The sequence below is a fragment of the Anser anser genome (assembly GCF_964211835.1).
Source record: "Anser anser genome assembly, chromosome: 1".
Classification (NCBI taxonomy): Eukaryota; Metazoa; Chordata; class Aves; order Anseriformes; family Anatidae; genus Anser; species Anser anser.
The window spans coordinates 196,120,230-196,132,092 of NC_139720.1; the positions used below are offsets into that span (position 1 = coordinate 196,120,230).

The following is an 11,863-nucleotide window of genomic DNA, read 5'->3' on the forward strand; positions in this document are numbered from 1 at the left end:
ATTTTGTTTGTTTTGTTTTAATTTTTAATTATCCTTGGACTTTGTATATCCTTTATATATCAATTTGCTCCTACCAAGCCAAACTGATGAAAAGCTCTAATATTTATTGACTGCGAAGTACTTATTTAACTTGGTATATTTTTATTGGATGCAACTAGATCACATTGGTATGTAGCATTTTTAACAGTTTAAGTATTGCAAATGATTAGGTATTTATTTTGACTGAAATGGGCTTCCATACTACTTTATTTTGCTTAAAATTGCTTTAAATAAAAGGATATAAACTACTTTAAAATTCAGGTGCAACGGGAGCAGCAATGGCATTAATACAAAATGGGGGAGCCCTATGTTGTCGTATATTCTTCCAGAACTTAAAATTCAGCAACCTTCAAACCACTGTATAGAGAAATTAGAGTTACAGCAATAAAAAATGATACTCCAATCTCCCAAGGCATGTACAAGGCACTCCAACAGCGTTCACAAAGCTAAAAGCTTAAATTGAACAATGAATTTGTAGACCCAATTTGAGAGCTGTAGTTATGTAACCCTGCGCACGGTCAGAAGAAAACCGTGTATGTATGTTTGACAGATACAGAAACCTTTAATTCACCTTGGACTTGCACAGTTTGTATGTGAAGCAGACTGTACGACATGGCTTTTCTCACTGTGATCAAAAGCAGGAAACCAGAGTCTGGACATAATGAAGGTTATCAAAATGCACTACATGCAGAGTGAGTGAGTATAAAGCCCGAAGGAAAGCAGACACCGGGGCAGAGCTGCAGCCCATGACAAGCAAATCTGGCACAAAGGCAGGCAGGCTTCGGGTGCTGAATGATTCCTGGGCAGACTGGTTCCGTGGTGGGTTCATAACCAAAAGTTTCTGCTTATTTGGAAGATTACTTTTCTGCATGTTACAGAAGTACATAAGACTTGTAGATGTTTGTCAAATTATGACAATGTCAAATTATGAGATGATTTCTTACAATTGCCAGCAACGTGCAAAACAACATACGGATTCTGGGATTACAACTGTATTTTTCTTAGGCTTCAGTCAAACAATATGTAAATTCAAGAGAGTTCACATGAATGAAGGAGCTCTAAGGACTTTTTGGTGGAGGAAGCTGGTATATATTTCACCAATATTTTTCACCTTTGATTAATAGTCTCTGTAATTGTGGAATAACAATGGGGAGAAAAGAGATCTATTTAAAATTATGAGTACAGTTACCATATGAAATCTTATGCTTTTTAGTTCAAATTATTTTAATGGGCAGTAATGAGGTTTAGTGTTTTTGTACTTCACAATGAAAGAGGGATACTCAGTGAGTTATAATTAGCAGTAATTATTTTTGCAGATTGGCAGAGATTCAGACTTGTAATGAATTCCACTCTCTTTCCACCTATTACACCTGAATCTATGTTGAACAAGTTTACAAGATCTTTAGGGCTTGCTTGCATCTTACTTCTGAGCACTGTCAAAACAAAATAGCATAAACTAAAGCCTAAGTCATGCATGGGATTTTTTAAAATACCACAATATACAGTATAATATATTGCCAATAACATGGCATGGTCTCCTTACCCTACTTCACAGTTTTCCTTATTAAAATGTTATGGTATTTTATACACAATGGGCAAGTATAGCATCAAAACTATCATTTTCTGCAGGCTGACAGAACTTTGTAGTGTTTTTATGTTTGGTTTGTATAAACATTTCAGGAACTCCACTGCCAGAATTGTGGGCTGAAACTGTAAAGTAACAACTTAAAGGAGGATTCAGTTTAACCACCACAGCAAAGATCCCCAGAAGCTGTATGAACCAAGTGATAAATAGTAAGTTTATTTCTCAGCCCGCTGCATGCCCGCAGCCTAGCACAGGCCGCGTTACCATGGTAACGGGGCGCAGCGCAGAGCGAGCGCCCGGCCCCGCCCGCGGCCCCGCCCGCGGCCCCGCCCTCCGCCTCACTGACCCGGCGAGAAACGCGCCGCCGGAAGCTCATTGAGGGAGAGGCGGGCTTTATCAGCGGTTAGCCAATCACCGCAAAGCATCCTCAAGACAAGCAGCGGCTGCAACCAACGGCCGCCCGCGGGTTGCGCGCTGCGGCGGCCCCGCGGGGAGAGCTGTTACAGCGCCCAGCGCGTACCGGGAGCGCCTCGGCGCGGCTGGAGGGCGGGGTAAAAACGAAGCGACGGGCCCAGCCCACCAATAGGCGCGCAGGACGGGCTGACAGGCACGCGGCTCGCCCAATGGACGGGCGGCGGGCGTTAAAGGGCCGGTGGCGCGGCGGGGCGAGGTGGGTGCAGGTGAGCGGCGCGCGGGGCTCCCCGGGGAGTGGGGCGGGCGTGGGGGGGGGGGGCCGCCGCCATGAGGGGCCGCGGGGCAGACCCGCCTTTGTTGCCGCCTCTCCCGGCCTCCCGGAGGGGCTGCGAGCGGGGGAGGCCTTCCCGGCGCGGCTCCGCGCCCCCTGCCCCATGGGAAGGGGGCTGTGGGCCCGGCGGCCTCCCTCAGGGCCGGCCTCCGGCGCCCCGCCAGAATCTCGCCGCACGAACGCGGCTCGTCGCGGCCCCAACGAGGGGGGGAGGGATCGCGCCTCAGGACTTCCAGAAAGCCCCGGGCTTCATCATCGCGTGCAGAGCCTCCAAGGAGCTTAAAATTTAAAAATCTTAAATTTCAGAAGAATTGGCTGCAGGGTTTCCTCGCTTAAAACTTATTTCTTAGTCTTGGCCTCTGAGAGTTGTAAAAGAAAAAAGCTGAACTATGTAGGTATAATAATAATTAAAATAGAGGTCAGGTTTTTCTAGAGGGCAATTCAAGCTTAATGCTAACAACAGTCCTTCAGCCCTGGTGAATGCATGGGGTTTGGGGGGTGTTTGGCAAATTCTGGCTGTGGGGTTTTTGTTGCAGCTTTAAGCACTCCATTTCAGCATGTGCACGCAGTAAGATGTGAGCAAAGGAAACAAGAAGGCACAGAATGTGGATGCCTCTGTCGGTCTGTACTCTGCAGTTATTACTGGTCTGTGTATTTACGTTCTGTTCACTTTTGCAATACCTGTTTCATTTCAACGCTGACAAGTAGTTTCGTCTTCTTTAGTCCAGATACGAGGACCGTCTTAACCTTCGCTTGCTTCTGCCTGACAGGACTGCATCAGACTCACAGCATCATGCTGCTGTCTTACCTGGAAGCCCTTTGAAAGCTTTCTGTTCTCTCATGATCAACAGTGTTTTTGTTTCTCTGGCCAGCAGGTTGCATGTCTACCCAAAAGGTGCAAATATGCAAACAGACTTTTGCATTTGCAGCGAGCCCCGTGCCATGTGATGGGGTGCATGACTAGTCATGTTTGGGCTGTTTGTGTCCTGTTACTTCCCAGAGATTTCTCTGTCACGTAACTGGACTTTTTTCACCTCTGCTCTTATCACCATATGCTTTTTCTCTGGAAAAAGCTGTAACGCTTGTCTAGAATTATCGCTGAATATATGCATTTCCATGTTTTAGACTTGTTACCTGTCCTTGCCCCTTAAAAACTTCGAGCATGTAACAGTTCATTTTTCTGAATTAAAAAGTAATATCCTGGGCACCATCTAGCAATACCAGAAACCAGAATATTACAAACCTCAGCTTTAGTTAAATAATACTGCTTTTTATTAATATATCAGAAAGGTAAATAGTCCCACAGTGGAGTTGATCCAAATCTGGAAGTCAATATAATGTTAAGACAATACATTAACACCACTTGAATTAATTAGAAAAGAAACGTCTTTAACGAGGCAATACACTTTCAGAAAGGAAAGAGAAAAGGTAAGATGTGCTTATCAATTAGCCATGAGTTTTAAAACGGGTAGGCTTTGTAGTTGCTTTCAGGAGCTTCTATCTTGCTATAGCAAAAAAAAAAACAAGTTTAAAAGAAAATTGCAAGTAAGGGAATATTATGTCAGGAGTTTTCAAGAGTGGAAGGGGAGACTGGGCAGGTAATGCAGAGCATCTGGGTGAGCAGCAGTGAGCCTGACCCGCAGAGTAGCCTGACCTTTGTGTTTTTTAACTCAACCTGACCTGGAGCTAAGAGGAAAACTCAGTTGTCTGTATCTTCCATATTCATATAGAATTATATTTAGAAGATAACAAGGATGAAAAAAATGATTTGAAACACCCCTTTCCCCTTGCCCTCTCTCTCTTTTTTTTTTTCCCCTGTGATTGTGCCTACTTTCCTCTGCCATGCTAGCACTGAGGAATTTAGGAAGGGCCAGGGTTACAAAGAAATAAAATGAGCTTTTAAAATCCTGTGATTCCCAGTTACTGGAATGACCAGAACCTTGTTGATCCCAGCTGGGACTAAGTAAAGGACTTAGCCAGTGTTTGCTTTGAGATGAAAACAGCTTTGATTTGGCAAGAGTCTAATATTTATGTTAAGAAAAAAGACAGTTAAGAGTACTTCTAAGCGTTAGATTTATCCAGTGCTTTGTAAAGTCAGACCCATTGTCCAATGGCTAGTACTTGGATGTTTGCTTAGGTACCTGCTTAGAATCAAGCATGTGAAATTCTACCAAGTTCAGTAAACATAAGTAGGGTTTGACCTTAAACAGAAGTTCACTGCCTTGGTAGTGAGAAGTCAGAAAAACTGTGCTGTAAGAGCTCAGTGTAGTACTTCTTACTTGGGAAACAGGCAGACAGGCACGCACATGCATGCGCATACACAGTTTCTGAAGTAAACATGAAGCACCTGGCACTAAGAGTTTGGCTTTATTTATTTATCAATCCAGAATACGTGTATTAACAGTGATACTTCTAAAAGTGGTCTTAATTCTTTCTGTGTACTGGCAATTTTCTGCAGAATTTACCTGCTCAATGGCTTTTTAAGTATGTTTTTTTTTTTAATCAACTGAACAAAAAAATAGCACTTTACACAAAATAAACTTAAGAGTTTGATAGATAGGTCAAGAAATTCAATTGCCATAATAACAGAGAAGCACTAACATTGCAATTTGGGTTTGAAAAGCACAGTAAGTACCAAATAAATTGACTTGCTGCTAGACACAAATAAATATGATACTGCTTCCTTGAACACCCAAGTATCTTTTCATGGCAATGTTATAATAATGAAGGTTAAGGGAATAGCTTAAAGATCAGGTAAAGAGTGTTAGGAATGAAGTATGTAATTCTAGCAGATACAGTGCTGTGTTGTGGTATAAACCTGACTTTAAACTGCAGAAAGTTATTTGCTTCTTTTTATATTACTAGTCATGGCAAGCTGAGTGTCTACATTAACAACCTAAGAGATAGTATATTCTCCCGTAACTGCCTTTTTTCAAAATGAATCAATTTTATTTTCAGAAAGGCAGGAAGTTGCATTGCATTTTGAACAACAATAGGCAGTTTCCAACTTGAGTTTGAGGAGTCAAGTGCCAGGTAGCTGCATGGGAGCACCATACAGTGGTCCATGCTGATGCAGGTTTATGTTCTATGAAATTGATTTGTTCTTGGGACTCAGGTCTTCCATATTGGCTAGTTATTAACCACCAGAAATAAATGATTTCCCGGTAGGGACAATATTTCAACCAGGAAATTTAGTAAAACAATTTCCTAAATGCAATATTGGAAAAAAAATGATGCCAGTATGCTTATGTGTTGGGTATGAAAGAATGTTGTTTGATACAGAAAACTTTGTATGTGAACCAGTTATTTGCAGTAAATAGTGCACAGGAGATGGAGACTGATCTCTGAACTATCATGTGCCTTACCTCCTGAATGGAGAGCTTTCGTGTGATGTGCTGATGTGTAAGTTTTAACCAACTTCAGGAGAATAACAGGAGAAAAATACTTAGTAATACAAGAACCCTATATAACCTGGGGGGGAAGTTACCTAAGGATAAAATCCACTAGTCATTAGTCAGTAGCAATCAAATATATAACGTTTGAGCTGTATGCTTCTGGTGGACAAAAGGCAAACTGGATTAATAATACAATAATTAATAATAAGCATAACTTGAAACTGTAAGTATAGTGAATTATTGCCCTGGTGGTTTAAAGCCGCCTTCTAACAGTGGGAGGTTAATGTGGTAGAAAAGAAAGTTCATGAAGAATCCTAAGATGGACTTTTACCGAGCAGTCTGAACAGGGGTCATTGTTGATTCTCAGTCTCTCTCTCTTTTTTTCTTTTTGTTTTGTTTTTGTTTTTTTGGTAATGCGGTCTGTGCTATATTCATCATTGTAGTAACAGTCCCATGTTTCTCCTACTCAAACTTTCTGCTTCCTCTTCGAGGTGTGCATGATGTCAGGTGTGTTACTGGGTTGAGCCGTCTCCTCAGCATCAGGCATGGGATTAGCTGGAGCTGGGGCAGAGGCACTGAGCTTTGAACCTGTGATCACATCCGACATGAATTGAGGTGTTTTACAGTGTGAGGACTATGGAGGATGGAACATGGGCGTGTAATGACTTATTCCTAAATCTATTTTCTATTGAAACATCTCTACTGTGTGGCATTTGTTTGAACAGTTAGTTCAAATAGTTAGTTTCTGTTATTCAGCAGGGTTGCTTCAGTTCTTTTTTATGATTAAGATAAGTCAGAAGAACCTCTAAAACTTCAACTTTTAACATACGTGCTTTTTTTTCTCTTGCACAGAAGTAGTTTAAAAATGTCTCAAATTTCATTTGTCTAAACATTTTGTTTTTTAAGTAATGATGTAACAATTTTAGCTTCTTTTGGAAATGACGTTCAAACTGAGATGTATATGTCAAATTTCAGCCTTAAGCGTATCCTAACTGGCAAAACTGTAAGAGCTGAAGGAAAATAGCTGTATTTCTATAATGGAAATACCAACTCAACCTTAACGGTTTGTGACATGGATATATTAATGGATTTATAATTCATATGAGTTTAGAGAAGCTTATCTGTAGCTACTTTATATTCAGGGTTTAACAAAATTGTTTTCTTCTATCAGATGAGCAGTCGATTCAGAATATGCATTCCTTAACTGGTGTTTTTGGAGCCAAGTTCATTAAAGGAAAATACACAGTGTATATCTTTGAGATTTATTTTGTTTGTTCTTTTTTCTCTTAGGAAGCCTGACAAATAGGAAAATACTACAAAGTGAAGAGAAAAATCATTTCACGAGAAATGAGCTCTGCTTTCATTGCTAAATTTTATTTGTATTACTAGCTGATTAGCGTCAAATAATCCTTGTAGTCTGCTGTGGTAAAATTATTAGATTAAAGCTGGAAAAAATGAAACAATTGAAAAGAAAAAGAAAAAGTAATTTTAGTGTTCAGGAAACTCAAACTCTCCTTAAGGAAATCAGAAAAAGGAGAGAAGTACTCTTTTCGAAACAACTTAATACAACAATTAATGAGATGAAACGGAAGGCTTGGGAGGAAATAGCAGAGTGTGTAAACGCTGTAGGTGAAGGAGAGCAGAGAACAGGGACAGAAGTGAAAAGGAGGTACCTTGACTGGAGAGCACTCATGAAGAGAAAACGCCTGAATGCAAACATCAAGATGGTAGGTGCTGGGTTTCATCTTCCTTCATCTGATCTAGATGACTCTCTCAATGAAGATATGGATGACAAAATGGGATTTGCAAACGAATCTAGTTTTGAATGGCAGAATATCACCGACTTCAGAGAAGCAGGTGGATCTTTAACAGAAATCAAAGTAGAAGAAGAAGAGGAGGATCCACAGAACTTTGAGGTAAGTGACTGGCATGCATTAGCTATGTGCAGTATGGCCCCCTTTTCACTTCAGTGTGGGACATTTTGCTCTGTTTTTTTCATAGCATCTCTGTCTTGTCTGAATGTGTGAATTAAGGAAATTGTAGGAGCAGGTATGTTTCAGAAAGATGATATTTAAATCTAGCAACTTGCAATGCTATGGAAGGTTGATATTTCTCAAAACAACAAGTGTGTATTTGTACGTTCTTCCATTTCTGTGTGTCATAGATAGGAATTATTTCAGTCAGTAGGATGAAAATACACTCTTGAAGGAAACTGGTTATTTTATTAAGTTAGGCTATTGGAATGGATGAAGGGAGAAGAGAGATGCACCTCTTTAACAAATGAAAGTATACATTGCCTGGAGGCACGATTGCACAGTGTTTGCATTTCTTAAAATGGACCCATGGGAGATGAACATGTTACTTGAATAAATCAATCAGCCATTCCTCTGTCAGAACTGTAGTGTGAATTGCATCAAGCAGCTGTGAGTCTTGTGGCCTGGTTTCTGCTCTCAGTAGCACCATGGCTGTCCTGCCTGGGATAAGCAGCCAATGAGACTGAAATCGGTCTGTTTCAGTCTGCCTGTACAAAGCAATAGTTTTGTTCTGCCTGTACAAGTGTATAGTGCTCATTAAAAAAGGGATACTTTCTCTTTAGATTGGGAACATCTGAGTCTTAGCTCAGATGGGATATGTGCTGCCAAAAATCACAAGAAACTGTTAAATGGTAGGGGGACTGCTGCCTGACAGCTGCTGAAGAAAGGTGTCTGTCTTCTCTAATACTAAGAGTGGCAGTGGCTCTCATTGTTTTAATTATTCTCTGAACCCATAACTTGCTCAGCTTGCCGACCATTTGCAGTATACACAATGGGTCACAGTGATCCCTTGTGTACTATGAATGTGTAGCACATAACTCCTGCAGAATTACAGCCTTTATGCTCCACCAAGAACAGTGGTACTAACCCCCCTAATCATCTGCATCATAAGTGGTTTTCCAGCAAACATGACAACATAAACTTGGTTGAACAAGTCCTGTTTATTGACCCGCTTAATGCAGTTTGAAGGGTTAGGAGCGTGTGAAAAACGTCAGATGGTTTTAAATACTGTACAGTGTTAAATGTTTTTAGAAATTAAATCCTCGTGTTAATGAGGGCTGGGTTAGTGTACGCACCACATAGTTCATGGATCCTGCTGCTCTGATAGATAATTAGTCACAAGAAATTCCCAGTGGCTTAAGTAAATGTCACTGAGCTATATGAAAAGTAAGAACAACACGGGCTTTCTAGATCCAGTTTTCTGTCATTGGTTCTGAATACTCTAATATCTCTCATGCAGTGTTTTCTATGCTGCTCTTGCATGTCCACAGACAAACTGATTTTCCATTTTTCATGGCCAAGTATTAACTTACAGATCAAGTGTGTTTCTCTCCCATGTAAACGCAAAAAAACAGTCTTTTGATCTAGCATGGTTATTTTGTAGAATCTAAGTTAAATAGTTTGGGGGTATTTTTAAGATGGAGAAAAAGACTGAGGGCAGGGTGACAGAGCACTGGCTCAGGTTGTCCAGAGAGGTTGTGGAGTCTCCTTCTCTGGAGATATTCAGAACCCTTCTGGATGTCATCCTGTGCAGTGTGCTATAGGCGATCCTGCTTTGCAGGTCAATTGGACCAGATGATCTCCAGAGGTCCTTTCCAACCTCAACCATTCTGAGATTCTGTGAAAAAAACAGTATCTGTTATTTCCAATGAAGTTGTATGTGACATTATTCCAGCACAGAAACTGGAATGTAATTCTGGTGTATTGCATTCCTCTCTGCAGTTTCCTATTGAGGAAGAAGAAGAAATTTTGTCATCAGTTTTGCCAGATTCGAAAAAAGAAAATGACCTACCAGATTTCACCCACATTGAGGAGTTTGGAAATCTAAGCTCTGCTCAAGCTAGGTTAGCCTATGAAGATTCTCACTTGCTTATAAATCTGGAGAAGCAGAAGGTGGAGCTGGAGAAGCAGCGACTAGACATAGAAGCTGAAAGATTGCAAGTGGAGAAGGAGCGCCTGCAAATTGAAAAAGAACGTTTGCGGCATGTTGACTTAGAGCATGAGAGACTTCAGCTTGAGAAGGAGCGACTTCAGATCGAGCGGGAGAAACTGAGGCTAGAGACTCTGCATGCTGAAAAACCTGCCCTGGAAAACGATCTGACCCAAACAGAAAAGCCTGTCGTGCAGCCTCTGGATCTAGAAACTGAGAAGTTAAAACTTGAGAAAGAACGTTTGCAGTTAGAGAAAGAGAGGCTGCAGTTCCTAAAGTTTGAGTCAGAGAAGCTGCAGATTGAGAAGGAACGCTTGCAAGTGGAAAAAGAACGCCTGCGAATTCAGAGAGAGGGTCATTTGCAGTAAACTTCTCAACTGAGGAGTCAGTACTAGCGATTTGATGTTTGTAAAATAGAGGTAGTTCTTTTCCTAATACTGAAACTGTCCTAGAGGTTTAATGTTCTCCTGTTCAGAGTTGAATGTTGATGTTAAACTTAAAAAAAAAAAAAAAAGATGGGGGGGAAAAAAGAATGGTGCTCAATAAGTCAGTGTGCCTACATAAATAAGCTTATGTGTGAAGTTGTGTTTCAGTGTATCAAAACTAAATGTTATGTTCTCTTGTCTTAAGTATTGTGTTGTATTAGTTTGGTGTCCTTGTTTCACAGACACGTTGAGAAGATTGACTGTTGTACTTTTTTTTTAATGCAGTAACAGTAAGGGAGCATCAGAATAAATCAGCATATGTTCTGAGGGCATGGTGCTGAGGATAGCCCACACAGTAAATAGGTATAATTAGGCAGAACATAATAACACAGTCGTGATGTGATTGATTTATTAAATTTAATTTCCCCTCTTTGGGTTTTTCTACTCCCACAGCTAAAAGAGGAGTTTAGCAATTGTCTAGAAGTTAAAGAAGTATATACAGGCTAAATCCACTACAGTGGTGTTTACTGTTGTTCCATGACCTGAACTGAATGCAAGTGTGGAAAATAGTGTTCTTTCTTTTTACGTGAAGTATTCATACCAGATAAAGTTACACATAACTGTAGTTACCGTAAGCTGGACTGTGGTTCCATCAGGTCATTAATAATGCTGTATGGAGCATTTTACATCTGGGTTAGCAGCACAGGGGCTTAGTAGCAGGATGTAACTGCTGTCTGGTCAGTCCCCTGAAGTAAAGCAACTAGACCTGGCTTGTTCCTTGAAAGAGATTAACTGATGATGGGAGGCCTGTGAGTGGAGGAGGAGGCTGAGCACAGGCTAAGGAGCGCTGAGCTTGAACACTAAGACTTTTGATACTAGTTCTGCCTAGGCAGCGCTGAGGTTATGTCCATGAGACAGCCTGAAGAGGCTTCTATGGCTGATGCCATTCAGCATGTTTTAGTTAGGCAAACAGAAATGGTCAGTGCTGATGGCTGTCAGTATTTGTCATGTGCAAAGTATTCATTTAAAAGAAAAAAAAAAAAACAGGATTTCTTTTATTTCATATATGTATTTGTAAATCCCAACTGAGCCAGACTTTAGATTTCTCATCTTTCTGTGAGCAACTATCTTTTTTGACTCCATTTGACATTTAGGAGTATGGGAATACTAAATCTGAATATACATTGAGTGACTTACGTGGATTCTTGTGCAAGTAAATATATTTATACCACTACAGGATTACTTTTATTCTGCAAAGAAAATGTTATTTTTTTATTACTGAAACAAGTGTGCTTCTACAGTGAAAATAAATTTGACTACTACAACCCAAAATCACTCTTGAGAGTGTTTCTTTACAGCAGTATATGAAGAGAAAGCTGGATACTTAATATTGCAATGCCCCAAAGTTGCTGGTGCCAGTAAGTGGGAGAGATGAGGCATCTCAGAGTAGGACTCAAACCAGGCAGCACTTAATTCAGAAAGGAAAAAGGAAGGAGACGCAAACCAGCTGGGTAGGAATGCCTCAGGGAGAAAAGTATCTGAAATTGTTCTTCGTGAAATAAAGTGAGGACTTCTCATCTCCCTGATGTGTCAAAAAAAATTATATTAAAAATTGTTTTCTGTGCTCATCTGTCAAAGTTTTTCTATCAATATGAAGAAATGACTTATCTTCCCCTTTCATAATGCAGGAGAGGCAGAATTCAGAAAATCT

The 11,863-nt window shown here is 40.5% G+C and overlaps 1 protein-coding gene across 2 annotated transcripts; it reads left to right on the forward strand.

Moving 5' to 3' along the window:
* The first annotated feature begins 2,081 nt into the window (after nucleotides 1-2,081).
* On the forward strand, nucleotides 2,082-11,484 carry MSANTD4 (Myb/SANT DNA binding domain containing 4 with coiled-coils). Of its 2 annotated transcripts, none has more exons than XM_083820237.1 (3): nucleotides 2,082-2,294; nucleotides 7,055-7,680; nucleotides 9,520-11,484. In XM_083820237.1, the coding sequence occupies exons 2-3, from the start codon at nucleotides 7,219-7,221 to the stop codon at nucleotides 10,093-10,095; spliced, it is 1,038 nt and encodes a 345-aa protein (XP_083676363.1). In that variant the 5' UTR covers nucleotides 2,082-2,294; nucleotides 7,055-7,218; the 3' UTR covers nucleotides 10,096-11,484. The 2 variants fall into 2 exon arrangements, with proteins under 2 accessions (XP_083676363.1, XP_083676364.1); XM_083820238.1 differs by lacking the exon at nucleotides 2,082-2,294 and adding an exon at nucleotides 2,297-2,760.
* The last annotated feature ends 379 nt before the right edge of the window (nucleotides 11,485-11,863 follow it).

What these genes read in the sequence shown, in the direction of transcription:
- MSANTD4 (XM_083820237.1), top strand. Translation starts at nt 7,219, where the DNA reads ATGAAACAATTGAAAAGAAAAAGAAAAAGTAATTTTAGTGTTCAGGAA. An exon ending in AGGATCCACAGAACTTTGAG is followed by an intron (nt 7,681 to 9,519) that starts GTAAGTGACTGG and finishes TCCTCTCTGCAG; the next exon opens with TTTCCTATTGAGGAAGAAGA.